This window comes from Aedes albopictus, chromosome 3 (assembly GCF_035046485.1).
Source record: "Aedes albopictus strain Foshan chromosome 3, AalbF5, whole genome shotgun sequence".
Taxonomy (NCBI): domain Eukaryota; kingdom Metazoa; phylum Arthropoda; class Insecta; order Diptera; family Culicidae; genus Aedes; species Aedes albopictus.
Window position 1 is genome coordinate 339,315,637 of NC_085138.1, and position 23,046 is coordinate 339,338,682.

General features: G+C 43.2%; 3 protein-coding genes across 4 annotated transcripts in view; 2 read left to right on the plus strand and 1 right to left on the minus strand.

The window, feature by feature from the left end:
• The window catches only part of LOC109424709 (sphingolipid delta(4)-desaturase DES1), a 429,300-nt gene that overhangs the window by 151,550 nt on the left and 254,704 nt on the right, over window positions 1-23,046 (minus strand). The gene's annotated exons all lie outside the window — the stretch shown is intronic.
• LOC109424708 (zinc finger protein 25) lies at window positions 5,496-7,202 on the plus strand. Its single transcript, XM_019699863.3, has 4 exons — window positions 5,496-5,827; window positions 5,975-6,453; window positions 6,518-6,808; window positions 6,870-7,202. Exons 1-4 carry the CDS (start codon window positions 5,687-5,689, stop codon window positions 7,015-7,017), a joined length of 1,059 nt encoding a protein of 352 aa, XP_019555408.3. The 5' UTR covers window positions 5,496-5,686; the 3' UTR covers window positions 7,018-7,202.
• On the plus strand, window positions 10,781-13,646 carry LOC134290862 (angiopoietin-4-like). The gene is made up of 4 exons (XM_062858076.1): window positions 10,781-11,603; window positions 11,786-12,759; window positions 13,253-13,273; window positions 13,339-13,646. Exons 1-4 carry the CDS (start codon window positions 10,788-10,790, stop codon window positions 13,448-13,450), a joined length of 1,923 nt encoding a protein of 640 aa, XP_062714060.1. The 5' UTR covers window positions 10,781-10,787; the 3' UTR covers window positions 13,451-13,646.

Consider the following 23,046-nt stretch of genomic DNA (forward strand, 5'->3'; position numbering starts at 1 on the left):
ACAGACAGACAGACAGACAGACAGACAGACAGACAGACAGACAGACAGACAGACAGACAGACAGACAGACAGACAGACAGACAGACAGACAGACAGACAGACAGACAGACAGACAGACAGACAGACAGACAGACAGACAGACAGACAGACAGACAGACAGACAGACAGACAGACAGACAGACAGACAGACAGACAGACAGACAGACAGACAGACAGACAGACAGACAGACAGACAGACAGACAGACAGACAGACAGACAGACAGACAGACAGACAGACAGACAGACAGACAGACAGACAGACAGACAGACAGACAGACAGACAGACAGACAGACAGACAGACAGACAGACAGACAGACAGACAGACAGACAGACAGACAGACAGACAGACAGACAGACAGACAGACAGACAGACAGACAGACAGACAGACAGACAGACAGACAGACAGACAGACAGACAGACAGACAGACAGACAGACAGACAGACAGACAGACAGACAGACAGACAGACAGACAGACAGACAGACAGACAGACAGACAGACAGACAGACAGACAGACAGACAGACAGACAGACAGACAGACAGACAGACAGACAGACAGACAGACAGACAGACAGACAGACAGACAGACAGACAGACAGACAGACAGACAGACAGACAGACAGACAGACAGACAGACAGACAGACAGACAGACAGACAGACAGACAGACAGACAGACAGACAGACAGACAGACAGACAGACAGACAGACAGACAGACAGACAGACAGACAGACAGACAGACAGACAGACAGACAGACAGACAGACAGACAGACAGACAGACAGACAGACAGACAGACAGACAGACAGACAGACAGACAGACAGACAGACAGACAGACAGACAGACAGACAGACAGACAGACAGACAGACAGACAGACAGACAGACAGACAGACAGACAGACAGACAGACAGACAGACAGACAGACAGACAGACAGACAGACAGACAGACAGACAGACAGACAGACAGACAGACAGACAGACAGACAGACAGACAGACAGACAGACAGACAGACAGACAGACAGACAGACAGACAGACAGACAGACAGACAGACAGACAGACAGACAGACAGACAGACAGACAGACAGACAGACAGACAGACAGACAGACAGACAGACAGACAGACAGACAGACAGACAGACAGACAGACAGACAGACAGACAGACAGACAGACAGACAGACAGACAGACAGACAGACAGACAGACAGACAGACAGACAGACAGACAGACAGACAGACAGACAGACAGACAGACAGACAGACAGACAGACAGACAGACAGACAGACAGACAGACAGACAGACAGACAGACAGACAGACAGACAGACAGACAGACAGACAGACAGACAGACAGACAGACAGACAGACAGACAGACAGACAGACAGACAGACAGACAGACAGACAGACAGACAGACAGACAGACAGACAGACAGACAGACAGACAGACAGACAGACAGACAGACAGACAGACAGACAGACAGACAGACAGACAGACAGACAGACAGACAGACAGACAGACAGACAGACAGACAGACAGACAGACAGACAGACAGACAGACAGACAGACAGACAGACAGACAGACAGACAGACAGACAGACAGACAGACAGACAGACAGACAGACAGACAGACAGACAGACAGACAGACAGACAGACAGACAGACAGACAGACAGACAGACAGACAGACAGACAGACAGACAGACAGACAGACAGACAGACAGACAGACAGACAGACAGACAGACAGACAGACAGACAGACAGACAGACAGACAGACAGACAGACAGACAGACAGACAGACAGACAGACAGACAGACAGACAGACAGACAGACAGACAGACAGACAGACAGACAGACAGACAGACAGACAGACAGACAGACAGACAGACAGACAGACAGACAGACAGACAGACAGACAGACAGACAGACAGACAGACAGACAGACAGACAGACAGACAGACAGACAGACAGACAGACAGACAGACAGACAGACAGACAGACAGACAGACAGACAGACAGACAGACAGACAGACAGACAGACAGACAGACAGACAGACAGACAGACAGACAGACAGACAGACAGACAGACAGACAGACAGACAGACAGACAGACAGACAGACAGACAGACAGACAGACAGACAGACAGACAGACAGACAGACAGACAGACAGACAGACAGACAGACAGACAGACAGACAGACAGACAGACAGACAGACAGACAGACAGACAGACAGACAGACAGACAGACAGACAGACAGACAGACAGACAGACAGACAGACAGACAGACAGACAGACAGACAGACAGACAGACAGACAGACAGACAGACAGACAGACAGACAGACAGACAGACAGACAGACAGACAGACAGACAGACAGACAGACAGACAGACAGACAGACAGACAGACAGACAGACAGACAGACAGACAGACAGACAGACAGACAGACAGACAGACAGACAGACAGACAGACAGACAGACAGACAGACAGACAGACAGACAGACAGACAGACAGACAGACAGACAGACAGACAGACAGACAGACAGACAGACAGACAGACAGACAGACAGACAGACAGACAGACAGACAGACAGACAGACAGACAGACAGACAGACAGACAGACAGACAGACAGACAGACAGACAGACAGACAGACAGACAGACAGACAGACAGACAGACAGACAGACAGACAGACAGACAGACAGACAGACAGACAGACAGACAGACAGACAGACAGACAGACAGACAGACAGACAGACAGACAGACAGACAGACAGACAGACAGACAGACAGACAGACAGACAGACAGACAGACAGACAGACAGACAGACAGACAGACAGACAGACAGACAGACAGACAGACAGACAGACAGACAGACAGACAGACAGACAGACAGACAGACAGACAGACAGACAGACAGACAGACAGACAGACAGACAGACAGACAGACAGACAGACAGACAGACAGACAGACAGACAGACAGACAGACAGACAGACAGACAGACAGACAGACAGACAGACAGACAGACAGACAGACAGACAGACAGACAGACAGACAGACAGACAGACAGACAGACAGACAGACAGACAGACAGACAGACAGACAGACAGACAGACAGACAGACAGACAGACAGACAGACAGACAGACAGACAGACAGACAGACAGACAGACAGACAGACAGACAGACAGACAGACAGACAGACAGACAGACAGACAGACAGACAGACAGACAGACAGACAGACAGACAGACAGACAGACAGACAGACAGACAGACAGACAGACAGACAGACAGACAGACAGACAGACAGACAGACAGACAGACAGACAGACAGACAGACAGACAGACAGACAGACAGACAGACAGACAGACAGACAGACAGACAGACAGACAGACAGACAGACAGACAGACAGACAGACAGACAGACAGACAGACAGACAGACAGACAGACAGACAGACAGACAGACAGACAGACAGACAGACAGACAGACAGACAGACAGACAGACAGACAGACAGACAGACAGACAGACAGACAGACAGACAGACAGACAGACAGACAGACAGACAGACAGACAGACAGACAGACAGACAGACAGACAGACAGACAGACAGACAGACAGACAGACAGACAGACAGACAGACAGACAGACAGACAGACAGACAGACAGACAGACAGACAGACAGACAGACAGACAGACAGACAGACAGACAGACAGACAGACAGACAGACAGACAGACAGACAGACAGACAGACAGACAGACAGACAGACAGACAGACAGACAGACAGACAGACAGACAGACAGACAGACAGACAGACAGACAGACAGACAGACAGACAGACAGACAGACAGACAGACAGACAGACAGACAGACAGACAGACAGACAGACAGACAGACAGACAGACAGACAGACAGACAGACAGACAGACAGACAGACAGACAGACAGACAGACAGACAGACAGACAGACAGACAGACAGACAGACAGACAGACAGACAGACAGACAGACAGACAGACAGACAGACAGACAGACAGACAGACAGACAGACAGACAGACAGACAGACAGACAGACAGACAGACAGACAGACAGACAGACAGACAGACAGACAGACAGACAGACAGACAGACAGACAGACAGACAGACAGACAGACAGACAGACAGACAGAGCGGTCACGCGGATCATGTCAGCTCTCCAGCGGAGATGGCGCGAAGATCAAAGAGTATTGGGTCGCGATCGGAGTAGGTTTGATCCACCGCCGGGGACTTGACCGAGTCGTCCGTTGCGTAGTACCGGTTATAGGTCGTCGGGGCGCCGGTGAACCGGAAGTCTACCACCAACCGGAATCGCCGGGCCGACTTCGACACCTTACTGGTCGGGATAAAAACATCGGTGTCGAGAGAATTTCCACCGTCGGGGTCTTTCTCTGTCGGAGTAGGCTAGGTCCGTCCACCGCCGGGGACTAGACCGAGTAGACCGCGAAAAAGCACCGGTGCTTGGTCGTCAGGGCGCCTGTGAACCGGAAGCCAGTCTCCAACCGGAATCGCAGGACCGACCTTGGCACCAGCCAGGGAAGTATCGGTAACGGAAGAAGTTTCAGTGTCGGGGAACTCTTCGTCGGATAGGGTAGATTCACCGTCGGGGACTATCCGAGTCGTGCACGAAAAGCCGGAGTGCTAAATGGCACACGGACGGCAATAGAATAACAAATTTGGTGTATGTTTGTACTAACTGTGTCGCTGAATGGCGATAGGTTAGATACGAACACTAGAACGATTAGAATAACACATTTAGAAGCGACAAAATGTGCATGAGCACAGAAAACGAAGAGCGCATGAGCGCATTTCAACCCCCCCCCCCTTAAGCAGTCGCATCAGTGGTACCAGGGGGATCGAGGCAAGTAGCAGAGTTTTTCCATTCGGTTTTCTCTGCTGAGGGAGGAAAAAAAACGGTATGACGAGGGGCAAGACATTGTTAAAACTCTTCAGATCCTGTTGAGTTTCAGAGGTGTTTCAAGAGGTTTCAGAGGGCTTTAAGAGCGTTCCATGGGGCTTCAGGGATGTCCAAACGTTCCAAGAGTTTTCAAGGGCGCTCTATGGAAATTCAGGGGTATTCCTGGGAGACCCAGGAGCATCCCAGGAAGTTTCAAGGAGATTCCATGGGGTTGCTAGGACGTTTGATGGTGTTCCAGCGGATTTAAGGGGGTTTCTAAAGCGGCCAGAGGTTTTCAAGGGGTTTCAGGGACGTTTAAGGGTGTTCCAGTGGGTTTCGGGAGCGGTCCAGGGGTTTTCAAGGGGTATGGAAATGTTATATTTTTAATTTCATTTGAAACTCATATGACGTTACGTGTACAGTACATTCCAAAAGGTTATGTACCTACATACATTTTTGATCAAAATTTGATTTTGGCCCACAGTGGCCCAACGTCGACGCGATGAATTTGTATTTGTTTTGGTTTGATTTTGACTCTTACAACTCGACTGTTTGTTGTAAAGCTTGTATTCGTATAGATAAAAATCAGTCTGCAACATTTTTAAAAGAAATTTCAATGGTTCAATAACTTATTTGGTAGCTATCCAAATCTCTCGACTTAATCTATATAGGTATACTCAACAGCTCAACAGGTCGCATTAGTCTCACAATGAACGCGTACACCCTATGTCGGCTGTGTCTAAAAGATGGTACAGATCTAAACTTTGCTCACAATGAAATCGCCGGCAGAAGCGAAGACTCCCCGGAACAATCTTTGGAGCAACTTGTTATGCAGTATCTCCCAATTCAGGTAAGTATATATTTATTGAGTTAGTGCACCTTCAGAAGAGTGCTTATCGTTTGAGGGAGAGAATGGAAAATTAATACTGTACTTTGAAGCAGATAAGATAATAATAAATCAACCTACTGCATAAACTGATGATCCTTAAAATTACAGATTATTAAAAGCGAGCACTCCGGTTACCCATTCATATGTGGCTGTTGTATATCTCAGATAAAACAGTGGCATCGGTTCTGCACATCTTGCATCGACAATGACACAATCTATCAGAAAAAACTGTTATCGGAACAGCAAATACATAACGATCAATCACTGAATCGGCAGGAAAAGATTGTATTAAAAGAGGAGATAATGTTAGAATCGTCTCATGATGATCTCACGACAGAGCAATATTTGGGAAATGAACCAACAGGTACGATCAAAGTAGAAGACAATTCAGATAATGATCATAATCGAGAAGACACCTCAAATGCTGAAGTGCAAAAGGCTGAAGCCGAGAATAAAGAAACGATCCCGGAAAACATCAAAGAGGAGAAACTTGTACCGGAACAGTACAATTTTCCGAAGACACATTCTGCAGAAGATTTGGATAAGTTCCTGGTGGAGCCTATGGATGATCGAAAGATCGGACGGAAGTAATTGAGATCGGGTTAGGTTCAATCGTGCATACCTAACAACGGCGTTTTTACAAATTTACAGGTACCAATGTCCGCACTGTCCGAGTTCGTTTGCCGCCAGAAACAAATTTCGCGAACACATAAACGTCCACACGCGCCTCAAAATGTACAAATGCGATCAGTGCGACAAGGAGTACACTCGCCGGGACAGCTTGAAGCTACACAAGGTGACGCATTCCAAGGAGCGAAAATATGTGTGTCCAGTGTGCGAGAAGACGTTCTACCAAAGGACGGCGCTGGCCAGACATAAGCGCAAGCACTTTGAGCAACCGACGGTCAAGTGTACCGAGTGCGACTATATGACCTACTCGAAGTGAGTTGTTCCTTTGTGGTTTAACATAATTCATTTAAAATCAAATTTTTCTTCTTTTCAGTTGTGAACTGAGGCTGCACTTTAAGAAACATCTAAAGGAGCGGCCATTCGTTTGTGAACTTTGCGGACATACATTCTACCGGAAAAACAACCTTAAGACGCATCTGGAAAGACATCAGAAAAATGCTACGGATAAAGCTTCGTTATAGGAAGCACTTCGTTCGTCGGCCATTTAGATATACCACCTAAAGGCTTATTACCCATACAGTCCTAACCCTCTTTAGAAGAGTAATAGCAAGCCGGATACATTCATACTTGTAATATCTCCTAAGCAGAAGCTTTAGTCAACAAACAATGGATGCAAATAAAACACATTTTGTTGATTTCCGATAGAGTACAACGTGTTTAGATTATTAAATTACTTCCCATTTAAGGTGTCAAGCAACCCGTGCCAAGGATTGAGTAATCGAGGGGATGAATAGATGCTCGATCGTTAACGGAGCTTGTAAGATACCTGGGCACCTCTCACAGTAAATTGTCCCTTATCGCGTTAATGCAGGGCTCAGGTGTGGCTCTCGTGAAACTCAGGGCCTAAAATATGAGCTTAATCAATCAAGCACAAAGTAGTAGTGATAGTGGAGAGGTTAACCCTTTCGCAAGAAGTTAGGTTATCATTAAGAAGAGCGGAGAAAGGAGGAGGCAGCTACACTGGCGCAAACCCGATTTCCTGTTGGGAGAGGTCATGGATGGAGCTTGGTTACCTGAGCCTTTTTCAAAATGTTTTGCTTTGTAAGAAAAATATCCTGTCCAGTATCAAGAAAATTTTATTTCTGCAAACATTTCTCAAAGATTTATTTTAGAAAATCTTGCAGTATTACTTCAGAAATTCCACCGTGAATTTCATCAGAATTCCTTTAGGAACTCTTTCAGAAATTCTTCGAGAGATTCCTCCAGAAATTACATGAAATATTAATTTAGAAAACCATTCACGAACTTCTTCAACAACTCCTCCATTAATTTCTTCAGGAAATGTTCCAGTGATTCCTTGAGAAAGCCTTCCTTGAAATCTTTAGTAATTCAGCCATGGATTCCTTCTAAATACCTACCTGTGAGTATTCCTTCAATATTTTTTCCCAGGGATTTCCTTAGGAAATCCATGAATTCATTCATATTTTTTTCTGCAGTTCGCTTAAGATTCATTCAGAAATAAAGAACTCTTTGATAAACCCCTCCATGGATTCCTTCAAAATTGTTCCATGGTTTCCTTTAGAACATCGTTTCCCAAACTTGGCTCTCGTGACCCGACACCGGCTGACTTTGGCACCCACTCACGATTTCGAGCGCACAAATCTCTCCGAAAACAAAACCAACACACCTGATATTTTTATTTTAAGCTTATTAAAAGTGAGAAATAACAGAATAATAAAATGCACTGTTGTTTGAAGCTTGCTTCTTGAGATTTGTGCGTCTGAAGTTCTGATGCACTGTTGAAAAGCGGGATTTCAAGACGTTTGTCCTTAATACATTTCACCAGGGTATCCTTCAGATATGCCTTTAAGATTTTTTCCGTTAATTCTGTAATAATTCGCTTAAGAAGTTTTCTGTCAATCCCCTCCGAAACTTTGCCTGGGATTACTTCAGAAATTGTTCAAGAGGTTCTTTCAGAAAATCCCTGTGAAGGAATCAGAATTTTCTTTAGGGTTTTACATGCCTTTAAAATTGAGATTTTCCCAGCTCTCTGCTGGTTTATCGCTGCATTCAGTTGCTGTAGGTGTAGTATCTGTTTGCTTGTGTAAAGATTGCGTGCGCTCAAATAGCATTTCTCAAATTCAAAGGACAGTTTTTAAATACTTGCAATTTTATTTGCATCCTCAGGGGGCGGTCAATCAAACTCAACCTCAAGCTAAATACTTCCATTTTGATGCATTAGCATTAGCAAAATTATGTATAGAGAAATATAATAGACGATTAGACGAATTTAAGCTACGCTTAAATTACAACTACTCTATGTTTAATCGGAGGTCGTACAGAAACATAGCAGAATAAGCAAATTGAAGTGACAAGATGCAAGTTCGATTGTATTTATGTACGCTATTTAATATTAAAAGCGATTTCTTATGTTTCGGAATATCAAACTTTTTGAAACGCAGTGTATGCTTTGCCAAATGGAACAGTTCTTCTAGAAACTTTGTTTTTTTTTATGGATTAATCATTTTCAATTGTTGGTTATATTAACTGTAATGTATTTCTCAATTTTTTTTTATGATGAGATTTGGTTTGTGTAAACTTATCAACTTATACGATTCTGTTTCAGTGACCTTTTCACTTGGGTGTTGAGTGCCCTATGGTTACGTCTGCGTGTGCGTGACAGAAGTTTGACAGATGATTTCTTATCAGTTACATTATATTATTTAAATAGAGGGCCTTTGCATAAAAAGACTAATTTCAGTTTTCGGAATTGACCAATCCAAATTCCTGTGTGGTAGTGGTTTGTGTTCAGATTTCCCGTGTTAATCAATCTGTAAGAACTTTGTAAACATCTTTTGTTCTCACGTATATGGATAGGTTTGCATTAGGTTTCGTGAGACATTTTTTGGACATCTCAATTGAAGGAATGACAACGAAGGAAAATTAAAGCAGAACACAGATCACTGCCATTTTTTTTTTGTGGGAAAGAAAAGGATGAGTTGAATTAGGATTTCAAACGATAGCTTGCAAAGCCACATATATAGGTAGCCTGGTGGGCAACATAGGAGATGTAAATAGATTAAATATTTGAAAATTACAATAGATCGGCGTAGAATTACCACAATCATGGATAGTCACATTTATGAACATATAAACGGATGAATTACATACTTATACATAAAAGATTCAACAGTTAGAATGATTTCTAAGGTTGCCTGAAGTGTCGTACACTCTTAAAAAATTAGGAATTTACACGTGACGTAAACCATCAACGTACGTAAACATTTCATGACTGAATGGCCAATTTGACTCAATTTTACATCCATCATGTAAGTTCTAGTTGGTTGCACAAGATGTCAACAAAACTATCTGACCAGATAGGTAGAAACAGTTTTATATTTATCGTTTGTCTCACAACTCGGTGATACAGCCGAGAGGTATAGTACGTGCCTCTCAATCAGCGGACCAGAGTTCGAATCTAGTTCATTATTTTATTTACATATGTTTTATCTCTCGTTTCGGCTCTAGCGATTGCTAGCTCGACTTTATTTGTGCTAGAAGACGTAAATTTGTGTCAAACGGGCCGCTCCTTTTATGTGCATCCAAGTAAACTTAAATTTACATGATTTTTTCTAAGAGTGTAGTTTATGTTGAAGTTTTATTGAAAGATCTTCACAAATTTGCATAGTTATCCCTAGTATTCATACATTCTTGCAAGGGGAGGATGTGGTATCCTGAGAAGAGTGCCCGAGAGACCGCGCTCAGTTTGGGTCGTGGACTGAAGAGACGACAGAGGCGAGGGCATATAGATTGTGAAAAGAAGCGTGTTTTCTAGTGATTGGTCTCGATGATGTAAGGCTAGTTAATATCATAAACTTCTTCATCAGAAACGCCAAAATTAAACCGTCTTAAGCTTATTTCAACTTAACCAAGGAAAAAAATGTTACTCAAGGGTAGAGCTTAACTTTTGGATACTCTCTATTGTGCCTTCAGGTAAAGGCACAATTCATTCCTCAAACATATGCATAAACTGTTCACTATCGCATCATATTTTAAAATGGTTTACTCTGGTATTGGTTGGGCTCTGTTCCACTTTATGGTGCTACTTTTTAAATGATTTCAATGCCCCGACCATTGTAAGAACCATAATAATATGTATTGCAAAAAGATTACGGAGATGTTTATGGTACCCACACTCGATATAATGTGGGAAATATTTACTTCAGGAGATCCTTTAAATATTACCCTCCCACGACATAAACGACAGTTGATAGTCTCATTCCAAACGAGAATGTTCGGCAAAACTCCGTTAACTTTTTGCGTGGCTCTGATTCTGTGGGGTTCAACGGCCCAATCCGCCGAAGGAAGCTACGAAGATGTAATTGCAAAATTAGACAACCTACTATATCGAGTGTTGATGAGCGAAGTTAACATCAAGGATCGTCTCGAAGAAATGGAAGATCAGCTTAAGAAGACCCTAGAGCAGGTCGATGATCAACATCTGTTGGCTAGGATCGACGAGGTACGTGAAGAGCTTGCACAGGGCCAAGCAAGTATTCGTACGGAGTTCTCATCCACGTTGACCAATGTGGGACAGGTTGTTAGTAAAGAATTTACCGAACTGCGGAATAACATGGACCACCGGTTTGAAATGGCGGAGAAACGGTTAGAGCATTTAGTGCAAAAACAAGGCGAGCTTGCTGCTGATCATGAGGCATTGGCTAGTACGTTGATTGAAATAGAACAAAGTGCAAGCGACAAATTCGTCAACATCAGTTACCGTTTAGATGAAACGTATGAACATGTTGAAGAAGTTATACAAAACCAGGAAAACATTCATACTGAGTTCTCATCAAAACTAACAAGTGTGGTACAAGATTTGAGCCATAACTTCAACTTGGTGATGTCCAACGTAGTGGAGGGCTTTGAAAATGCAGATAATCGATTCGATCATCTAATGCAAACCCAAGCTGATCTTGTTACAGGCTATGGAGAGCTTACCTCTACTTTAACAAAAATGGAGCAACACGTTAGTGAACAATTTGTTGTGACACTGACAAACATAACTGGTCATTTTGATAGCACTAAGGGTGATATTACACTCTTTGCCCAGACGCCAAATATTTGACCACTTTTGACAGATAAATTTTGGCAGGTTGTTTGGCTCTGTTTGTCCCTATTCGTTTTTTGAGAGTGACAAATATTTTTGTTTGCCAAGTACACCTTGGTCAAAATTTAACTGTCAAAAATGGTCAAATATTTGGCATTGGTCAAAGAGTGTCATACTAGCTTAATGATCAAATCGAAGATCTCGCAATGAACCAGGACAACACTCGCTTGGAGTTATCCTCGAAGTTGACAAACATGCAACAGAACATGACTGACAACTTCAACGCAATCGTTTCTACTGTTAACGAGCGCTTCTCAAGTACGGATGTGAGGTTTGACTATCTCGAACATAATCAGAATGATCTTGTAATAAACCAGCAAGCCTTCCTTTCGACCTTGACCATCATTGGTAACGATGTGGTTGATAGGTTCACCATAATATCAGCAAACATCAATGAACGTTCTGACAAACTTGAAGACCAGCACAGAACAACAAAGGATCAACTGGATCGTCTCCTGCAGAATATGGACAACCATCGCGTAGAATTTGCAACGGTACTGACCAGAATAGAACAAAGTACTAATCAGAACTTCGTTACGGTGACAAACTACGCGGAGCAAATTTTGCAACAGCAAGAAACTTGCTCAGCACCGCAGCAACCTCTGGTGGTGACATCGTGCAAGAATGCACTGACATCCGGTCAGTACCAGCTGAAACCCTTCGGTACCGATGAAGTTCTGGTAGGATACTGCGAGCAAGAGAAGTTCAATGGGGGTTGGCTGGTGATACAGCATCGATTTGATGGTTCAGTAGACTTCCATCGTAACTGGAACGAGTACAAAAATGGGTTTGGCTCCATCGGGGGTGAATTCTGGTTTGGATTAGATAAAATTCATCGACTTACCAAGAACAAAAACGTTGAATTGATTGTAGAACTGATGGACTACAGCAACAAATACATCTATGCACGGTACGATTTGTTCGAAATTGGCAGTGAGTCGCAAAAATGTTCACTGGACAAACTGGGATCGTACAGCGGCACTGCTGGAGATTCCATGATATACAACAGAGGCCAAAAATTCTCGACCAAAGATAAAGACAACGATGGAGCCGAGAACCTGAATTGCGCCGTTACCAGAGAGGGAGCATGGTGGTACAGTTTATTACCGATTTTGGCAACACGAGCTGAATCTTATGTTGCCAAAATGGGGTGTTGCCAAAATCGGTAAAATTTTTTTGTGGATTATTTTTAACTTTTATGCGTCAATTTGGCTTATATTATAAATATGGACTATTCACAAGCTATAAAACGATTCCTGTAGGTGACGTTCATAAATTACGTCATGATTTGTAAAATTGTCGATTTATGAAAATTTAATGAATTTTGATTTTTTAAATAAAAGTAAGGCTAAAATAACAATACATTTACAAACACAAACGATTTTTCTGTAAAAATTGTTGGTCAAAATTTTTTGTTGCCAAAATCGGTAAAAAATTGTTGCCAAAATCGGGTGTTGCCAAAATCGGTAAGAAATTGTTGCCAAAAACGGGTGTTGCCAAAATCGGGAGGGAAATGTTGCCAAAAACGGGTGTTGCCAAAATCGGGAGTAGACAAAAACGGGTGTTGCCAAAATCGGTAAGAAACTGTATAATTTTTGTGGACAAGCGTAAGATAAATTTCAATGTTTCCTTGAAATGAATATTATTACACTCCATTTTTGTTTGGTTTCAGAGACCTTAATGGACAATACGGTGTACGAGGTGATTGGCGATCCATATTCTGGTATGGTTATAATCAATATGATGGAATGAAGTACACCAGGATGATGATCCGAGAGATGTAAAATAATTAGGTCCAAAGTAAAAAAAAAAATGTTCTGTGAAACCAGTTTAGTACTTCTAATTAACCCATATCTGCCCAGTGCCCCATTTATAACACAGTGAATAGTGTAAAATTAGCCTAATGTTAAAATACACATTAATAAAAAAAAACACAATGATTATTGAGATTTTTACAATGTCAAAGCAAACAAGTCTTCAGAGAAGTTGGCCACGATAGGTTTAACTTGGTGGTCAGTTTACCTCCAAGTCGGCTCACAAGGTGGCACAAATGTTACTGTAAACAATAAATACTTATGGCTACGTTTTATGAACGAATTTTAAATTTGAAATCAATTGGTTGTGCTGATAATATCTCGATTGTGCTTAAAGTTTATAACGGAAGAATTGTTCAGATGACTTTGAAGGTTCTTTTTGTTATACCATCAATCCCCGTTGGTTTGAACGACACCTCATGCAAACCAACGGGATTCATTTTTAATTTGAACTTCTAGTAACCCTGTGGGCATTGAAAAACGCACTGCTGATCACGCTGCACCACGCCCCACACTGACTGGGGCAGATCTGAAAATACATGAAAAAAACCTCTAGCTCGTCGAGATGTCGAGATACTCATTTGGTGTCTTCAGAGAAAATATTTCTATGGACATGGTCGATATTCTGAGCGGTAGTCAATTTTTCTTACGTTATTTGCATAAAAGTCCTATGAGTCAGTTTGGCCAAATTACATTTTAGCGATATGGTGTCTTCGGCAAAGTTGTTCGGCTATTTATGCTGACAAAGTTTGCTGAAGACGTCAAATTTCCAAAGCCTACTATTCTTGAGATATCAACCGATTTATAAAATACCTATCTAAAATAGTTTTTTTTACATTAAAATACGTTTTTAAACAAATTTATTGTCCGTTTTCGAGTTATAATAATTAAACATACTAAAATAAAACATTTATCGGGGAAATTAGTTGGAAAAAATAAATATGGATTGATTTTATATAGAAAGTTCCCGAAAATCACGCAAAATGTATATAGGACGTTCTTGCAGTCGGGCAAGTTCGGGCAAGTTTTTTCATCGGCAATCACCTAAAAAATACATTAGCTTTCATGTTAAAAATTTTCACAGACATGATATTTAATGATATTTTCTAAATTGAGTTCAAAGTTTACTGTTTTGGGTAAATTAGTACAAAATTCATGTTCATAAAATACTACGTTTTAAGATGCCAAGTGAACCATACAAAGTATAGATGCAATCTAGTCTTACATTTAGTTGTTTCGAATCTCCAAACAAATTGTAAAACACAAAAATGTCCCAAATGCCACCAATAAACGCATGCCTTGATTTTATCATTCGTTAATGATTTATTCACACGTAATGTATTTGCGTGATAATTCAACGACTGTTTTACAACACATCCAGATTTTGTAGAGATCTAGACATATGTTTGCTTCTTGTGATGGCCACTAATTTGAAAGACAGCTAAATAATAGAGGAATCAAAAATCAAAGAATAGTTATTTACTGGTATATTTCTGATGAATTGTTATTAGTTTTGCTTAGTACGCAAAATCTTTAAATATTTAATACGTACGACTAGGTAAAAATAATTGAAAAGCTTTTCTACATTTTTTAACTCACATGCTTTTGAGTTTTTAGATCATTGAATACATTCATTTATGCTTATAACTCTCCACTTTTTTTAATATCTGTATTAAATAAGATAATAATCATACAATCAAAAAATATTCATGATGTGTGACTGTATAACGCATTGACCAATGATAAAACCAAAGCATACTTTCATTGGTGTTTGGGACATTTTTGTGTTTAGCAATTTGTTTGGAGATTAGAAACAACTAAACCTGTGACTGAGTTGCATCCATACTTTTCATGGTTCACTTGGCATCTTAAAACGTAGTATTTTATGACCATAAATTTTGTACTAATTTACCCAAAACAGTAAACTTTAAACCCAATTTACAAAAAAATCATTAAATATCATGTCTGTGATTTTTTTTTACATGAAAGCTAATGTATTTTTTAGGTGATTGCCGATGAAAAAATTGCCCGAACTTTCCCGACTGCAAGAACGTCCTATATACATTTTGCGCGATTTTCGGGAACTTTCTATATAAAATCAATCCATATTTATTTTTTCCAACTAATTTCCCCGATGTATATTTTATTTTAGTATTTTTCATTATTATAACTCGAAAACGGACATTAAATTTGTTTAACCTTCCAGGACGCGCGCCATCAAACAACCGAAACTGCACCGCGTTCGCGCTGTATACGAAACGCGAGGTTTTTTGGTAGTGTTGTACTATTTACAACAGCGCGCGCGCTGAAGGGTTAAAAACGTATTTTAACGAAAAAAATCGATTTAAGGTAGGTATTTTATAAATCGGTCAATATCTCAAGAATAGTAGGCTTTGGAAATTTGACGTCTTCAGCAAACTTTTTCAGCATAAATAGCCAAACAACTTTGCCGAAGACACCATATCGCTAAAATGTAATTTGGCCAAAATGACTTATAGGACTTTTATGCGAATAACGTAAAAAAAATACCTATCGCTCAGAATATCGACCATGTCCATAGAAATATTTTCTCTGAAGACACCAAATGAGTATCTCGACATCTCGACGAGCTAGAGGTTTTTTCCGTGTATTTTCAATCCTGCCCCAGTGTGCGCCCAGCTAGATCCAAGGTGGTAGCCCCATCAGCGAGGTCGTCCTAGTGTTGGTTGGGACGTTAAACAGAACTGGCACGATGGCCCTCCGGCGAGACAGGAGTGTTGGCGTAGGCCCAATAAGCCACCCTTAGAAATCCCCATTGCGAATATTTAACATAGGAGAAAATACGACTCGATACAATCGGCAAAGACCCACGCGACGAAATAAGGACTACGATTGGAAACTTGGAACATGGAATTGCAAGTCACTAGGTTTCGCAGGATGTGACAGGATAATTTACGACGATCTACATCCCCGCAACTTCGGCATCGTGGCGTTGCAGGAACTTTGTTGGACTGGACAGAAAGTGTGGAAAAGCGGGCATCGAGCGGCTACCTTCTACCAAAGCTGTGGCACCACCAATGAACTGGGAACAGGATTTATAGTGTTGGGCAAGATGCGACAACGTGTGATCGGGTGGCAGCCGATCAACGCAAGGATGTGCATGTTGAGAGTTAAGGGCCGTTTCTTCAACTACAGCATCATCAACGTCCACTGCTTACACGAAGGGAGACCTGATGACGAGAAAGATGCGTTCTACGCGCAGTTAGAGCAAACATACGATGGTTGCTCGCCGCGTGACGTGAAAATCGTCGCCGCGGCTCAACATCGAGCAACTTCGTGACGTAGAAGTGACCCAAAACTACGCGCAGCAGTTAGCAGTGGCCCTACCAACGGAAGAGCAGCTTGGCGCAGCTACACTTGAAGATGGCTGGAGGGACATCCGATCCGCCATAGGTAGTACCTCGGCTACAGCACTAGGCTTCGCGACTCCGAATCACAGAAACGACTGGTACGACGGCGAATGTGAACAGTTGAAAAATGAGAAGAATGCAGCATGGGCGAGAATGCTGCAAGACCGTACGAGAGCGAATGAGGTACGTTACAGACAGGTGCGGAACAGGCAGAACTCAGCCTTCCGGATGAAGAAGCGCAAGCAGGAAGAACGAGATCGCGAAGCAATGGAAGAGCTGTACCGTGCTAAGGACACCCGAAAGCTTTACGAGAAGCTGAACCGCTCGGGCAGAGGCTATGTGTCACAAGCCGACATGTGCCGAGATAATCACGGGAATATTCTCACTAGCGAGCGTGAGGTGGCGGCAGCATTACGATGAGCATCTCAATGGCGACGTTGCAAGTACCGAAGGTGGCGTGGTAACAGATCTAGGAGTATGCTCACAGGACGAAAGACTTCCAGCCCCTGACCTCCAAGAGATTGAGGAGGAGGTTGGCCGGTTGAAAAACAACAAAGCCACTGGAGCAGACCATCTAGCAAGCGAGCTTCTAAAATACGGTGGAGAAGCACTGGTGAGAGCACTACACTGGGTCATTACCTAGATTTGGGAGTATTACCAGAGGAATGGATGGAAGGTATCGTGTGTCCCATCTACAAAAAGGGCGACAAGTTGGATTGCGGGAACTACCGCGCGATTACACTACTGAGCGCTGCCTACAAGATACCCTCTCAAATTTTATGCCGCCGTCTATCACCGATTGCAAGAGAGTTCGTGGGGCAATATCAGGTTGGATTTATGGGTGAACGCGCTACAACGGACCAGATGTACGCCATCCGCCAGGTGTTGCAGAAATGCCGCGAATACAACGTGCCCACACAGCACTTGTTCATCGATTTCAAATCGGCGTATGATACAATCGATCGAGAACAGCTATGCCAGATTATGCACGAATACGGGTTCCCGGGTAAACTGATACGATTGATCAAGGCGACGATGGATCGAGTGATGTGCGTAGTTCGAGTGTCAGGGACACTCTCGAGTCCCTTCGAATCTCACAGAGGGTTACGGCAAGGTGATGGTCTTTCGGGCTTGCTGTTCAACATTGCTTTGGAGGGTGTAATACGAAGAGCGGGGATAAACACGAGTGGAACGATTTTCACGAAGTCCGTTCAGCTGCTTGGTTTCGCTGATGATATTGATATTATTGCTCGTAATTTTGAGACAATGGCGGAAACGTACATCCGACTAAAGAGTGAAGCCAGGCGAATCGGATTAGTCATTAATGTGTCGAAGACAAAGTACATGATGGCAAAGGGCTCCAGGGAGGAATCACCGCGCCCGCCACCCCGAATTTATATCGACGGTGATGAATTCGAGGCGGTTGAAGAATTCGTGTACTTGGGCTCACTGGTGATCGCCGATAACGATAAGAGAAATTCAGAGGCGCATTGTGGCAGGAAATCGTGCTTACTTTGGACTCCGCGTACTTTACGATCGTATAAAGTTCGTCGTAACACGAAGTTAACTATCTACAAAACGCTGATTAGACCGGTCGTTCTCTATGGGCACGAAACATGGACCCAACTTGCAGAAGACCAACGCGCCCTTGGAGTTTTCGAACGTAAGGTGTGCAGATGGAGGACGGGACTTGGAGAAGGCGAATGAACCACGAGCTGCATCAGCTACTAAGAGAACCAACCAGCGTCCATACCGCGAAAATCGAGAGGCTACGGTGGGCGGGTCACGTCATGAGTATGTCGGATAGCAACCCGACTAAAATGGTTCTCAAGAGTCATCTGACCGGTACAAGAAGACGTGGAGCGCAGCGAGCTAGGTGGGTCGACCAAGTGGAGGATGATCTGCGAACCCTACGCAGAGTGCGGAACTGGAGGCAAACAACCATGGACCGAGTGGAATGGAGACGGCCACTATGTACAGCAGAGGCCACCCCGGCCTTAGCCTGATCGGTAAGGTAAGGACTGTCAAAATGACATTAGGAAGTTTCAAACATTGTCATGGCTAGCTTTGTTAGTATAATAAAGAATACGGAGAAGAAACTGTTCTCGTGAAAAGTTTGTAACCGGTGGTTCCATTTGTTACATGTCGGCTCCACCGCACGGTAAATTTCTCCTCCTTCAAACTCACCGTGCACCATATGTTGCAAGACAGGCAAGAGTGACACTCTTGTTTTGTATTGAGCGTGAGTGCCGACCATATCTCAACACCAACATGTATCACCCAAGGAACTCACTTCCAGTGGTTTGAGCGCAAGCAAAACATTAAAGCTTGCCTTACGTCTATCATTGGCCCACAGATGTCGCATATCAGAAGGGTTGCCAACCTGGTAGGACACTCGGGTTTCGTAATATTTCGTGTTCGTTCGTATCATTTTGGGAACGCCGTATTCATCACCTTCAGCGTCGGTCATTGTGCACGGCCGCCATCGTTGGCCATTGTTCGCTATCTGCGCCTGTGAATGCGTGGATCCGCCATTGCTCCTTGCCATCACGCCATCTCGATCATCGGACATCCTTCTTCGAGTCAAACGCCGGTCAGAGACCCACTGGTGCGATAGGAAGCGACGCCTAAACGTTACGACATTCCCGGAGATCCTCCGGTACTGAAGAGTGCCCAGCATCCTCTCCAAGCGCTGGGGGCATCGCGCAGCCCGGTTCACGGCGGGACAGCCGTCAAATACCCTGCGGAACCGCATCGTTCGCTCCATCGCTACACCGGTGACGTCTGGCCAGCCCGCTAGACCCTGAAGCACCGCCCGGTACTACCACCGGTTCCCCGAAGCACCTCCCGGTACCACCGCTGGCCCCCGATGTTCAGCTCACCACCGTGCCGTCAATCACCACCGTTCAAATGCAGCAAACCGCATGTACCCTACCCCACAAGTGTTGTGACGTCACATTAAGCCAATTCATTAAGCCAATTTTGGCCATAATAAACTAGAATGTTAAGATGAAAATTTGAGGTGTCAGAGCATATTACTCGAAGATCTAAGCCCTGATTAGACTTTTCCACCGCTTTTGCTTTGCTTTTCGTTGCGGACTCGCAAAGGAGTCGTCAAACCTCGCCCATTGTGGTTGAAACTGATTTATTAGTTCGTGCAGCTTTTGAGTCCCCCTAGATACGACACTGGTTGTCAGCTTTTCACCTTGTAGCACTGCAGGACACGTGTCGCGCAACACACGTGCGTGTGTAGCTCCTGCTGCAGGTGAGTACCACCGTGATTGTGTGGGTGTTGAGAAAATACGGTAAACGACCCTATAATAATGTCCCTTCCCTAGCCACGGTGAGCTAGTAGGTAACAAGTTTTCATCGCCCGAAGCGGAAATCTAAACCTCACTCCATGGCATGGTGTGATTAGAAGCCTGATGACCCTAACCGCACGGCTACGAGCACGAGGCTCCACTAATTCATGGATTCGTCCAAGAATTCCTGCTTGGATTCCTCTATGAATTTCTCCTAGGTTTCTTTCAGATATGGTTCGTCACATAAACGTAGCTCTAAAATGCTACGTCATTAATGGAAGCTCCCTAATGAACAAGCTAATGAAATACCTCAAAGATCCATTAATATACGAAAATGCTCAAATCTCCTCGAATGTCGCCTTTTCTTTGCACGAGGCTGGAGGCGCGTGTTAGTTAATAGGTTTTCGTCAATACACGCTGAATCGCTTAAATTTCGTGCGCTTCTAATTAGATGATCTTCCCAAACGTGGAAAATCGTCGTTTTCCACGCATTTCCTTTGACTTTACTCTTGACTTTACTGGCTTTGCAGGCTCCATTTTACATCTGATTTCAAGCCTAACTTCACCAAACATCGTATGTAACACATGTAAACAAAAAAGAGTTTTTGCAATTTCTCATCGTAATAGGCTGTTTTACCTCACGCAAATCTGACAGGAAAAGGCCTACTTTCCCACACCAAATTAACAGTGCTGTAATGGTTCATTACAGCACTGATTTGCGTTGCGTAATGAACCATTACAGCACTGTTTTCAGTTTTGATCAACTTCTAGGTGATTTCTGGACGCAGGTCTGAAAAAATGTGATAAATGTACAGTATAACCTGTTATGAACAGACTTTCTTAAACATGGCTATGAACATCAGTGTGCAGTTTGATGAAACATTTTGTTGAAACTATCCTCAAGCGGTAATTTATTAAATTGCAAAAAACGTTGTACGTAACTCGGTGCAGAACTCGATTTTTCCAGCACTCGTCGTAATTATCCAACTCGGCAAGTCTCGTTGGATAAATGCACGACTCGTGCTGTAAAAATCTTTTTGCAATTTCTCATCGTAATAGGCTGTTTTACCTCACGCAAATCTAACAGGAAAAGGCCTACTTTCCCACACCAAATTAACAGTGCTGTAATGGTTCATTACAGCACTGATTTGCGTTGCGTAATGAACCATTACAGCAATGTTTTCAGTTTTGATCAACTTCTTGATGCTTTCTGGACGCAGTTTTGAAAAATTGTGACAACTGCACAGTAAAACCTGCTTTGATCAAATTTTCTTAAACATGGCTATGAGCATCAGTATGCACACAGAAAAAAATATGTAATTAAAATTCAGCGAGAAATCATGCACATAAAGGGAATGCTAGAGTTAGTGCACTTTTACATGAGATATAATGTAAAATTACATTACCATCGTGTAAATTTCCGCCAACTATCGCGGTTACAAACCATCATGGACACCAACCGGTTACGCGACTATTAGCGGAAATTTACACGAACGTAACGTAATTTTACATGATATCTCATGTAAATATGCACTAACTCTAGCATTCCCTTTATGTGCATGATTTTTCACTGAATTTTACATGAATATTTTTTTCTGTGCAGTTTGATGAAAAAGTTTGGTAAAAACTATCCTCAAGCGATGCCTTGGATAGCCTTGGATACGACGTCGATGATCATTGTTTGTTGTTGGTTTTTCAGTTCAATTCACCTTGCAAGCATGCTTTGATTTGGCCTTCAGTTTCAATGATAGGATAATTTTCAAGCCTGCGGTAGGACTTTGACAGCTGCGGTAGAACTCGGCGGCTACCGGAGAATGGAAATTTTTCTAAAAATCCGCAATACAGTTGACTCTCTACATCTCGATATTGAAGGGACCATCGAGATAGGGAGAGATCGAATCCAAGAACCAATTTGAAATGCACACTAGATTGAAAAATCGTCCGTAACTAGGAAAAACCAGGGGACTGTTATGGTCTTCTTGTTTTCTTACCCCGCATTGAAATTATGCTGCTGTGTTGAAAGATAGGTTGTCAGCTTGAGCCCTACGCTTGAGCCGCTGTTATGCTGGCTACGAAAACATTGCATTGGAGGGATAGGGATGCCAATTCCTTGGGAAAAACCGTCAACAAACAAATGTCGCTTCGCTGCCCCAGAATGTTTTTCACCTAAGAAATAAAATCTAGCAACCTGTTAAAACGGGCATATCGACATATGGAGAGAAAATCTAGAGCAAAAACGAACGAGATCACATCGAGATAGAGAGATATCAAGATAAGGAGGTATCGACATGTAGAACGGTAAAATGTATGCAGATTGAAGGGACCGACCAAACCATCGAGATAGGGAGAGATATCGAGATGTAGAACATCGACATGTGGAGAGTCGACTGTAGTGAGATACAATTTGCACACTCACTAATATTAGTAGGCGTATGCATCAAATGTTTGACATTTTATCTAAACAAGTGAGACGAACTCACAAAATATCTAGCCTAAAATGGCCTTCATCGAGCTAGTTTTCGGATTGACCTTGTTTGACTACAACAGATATTAAGGGATAGTTAAGATATCAGCAGATCGGCTACGCAGGTTCTAGACCGGGTTGTAAGACGAAATAATGGATAGTGTGGATAGTTGTGTTTTTATGGCCTACGGTCTCAGCGGGTGGATTGCAGTTGGGTGGCTACTGGGTTCATGATTGTGGTAAGGAGATCGAATATTAAGGGACACGTCGGGGTGGAGACTGGGGTTTGGAGTCTGCAGGACGGCTGGTGGAGTTTGGGCGTTGGGAGGGACAACGTATGTGGGGACTGGTCGGTGCAAGGCGGGTATTTGAAAATGCGTTGGAGACAATTATTTCGCCGGCCAACACAAT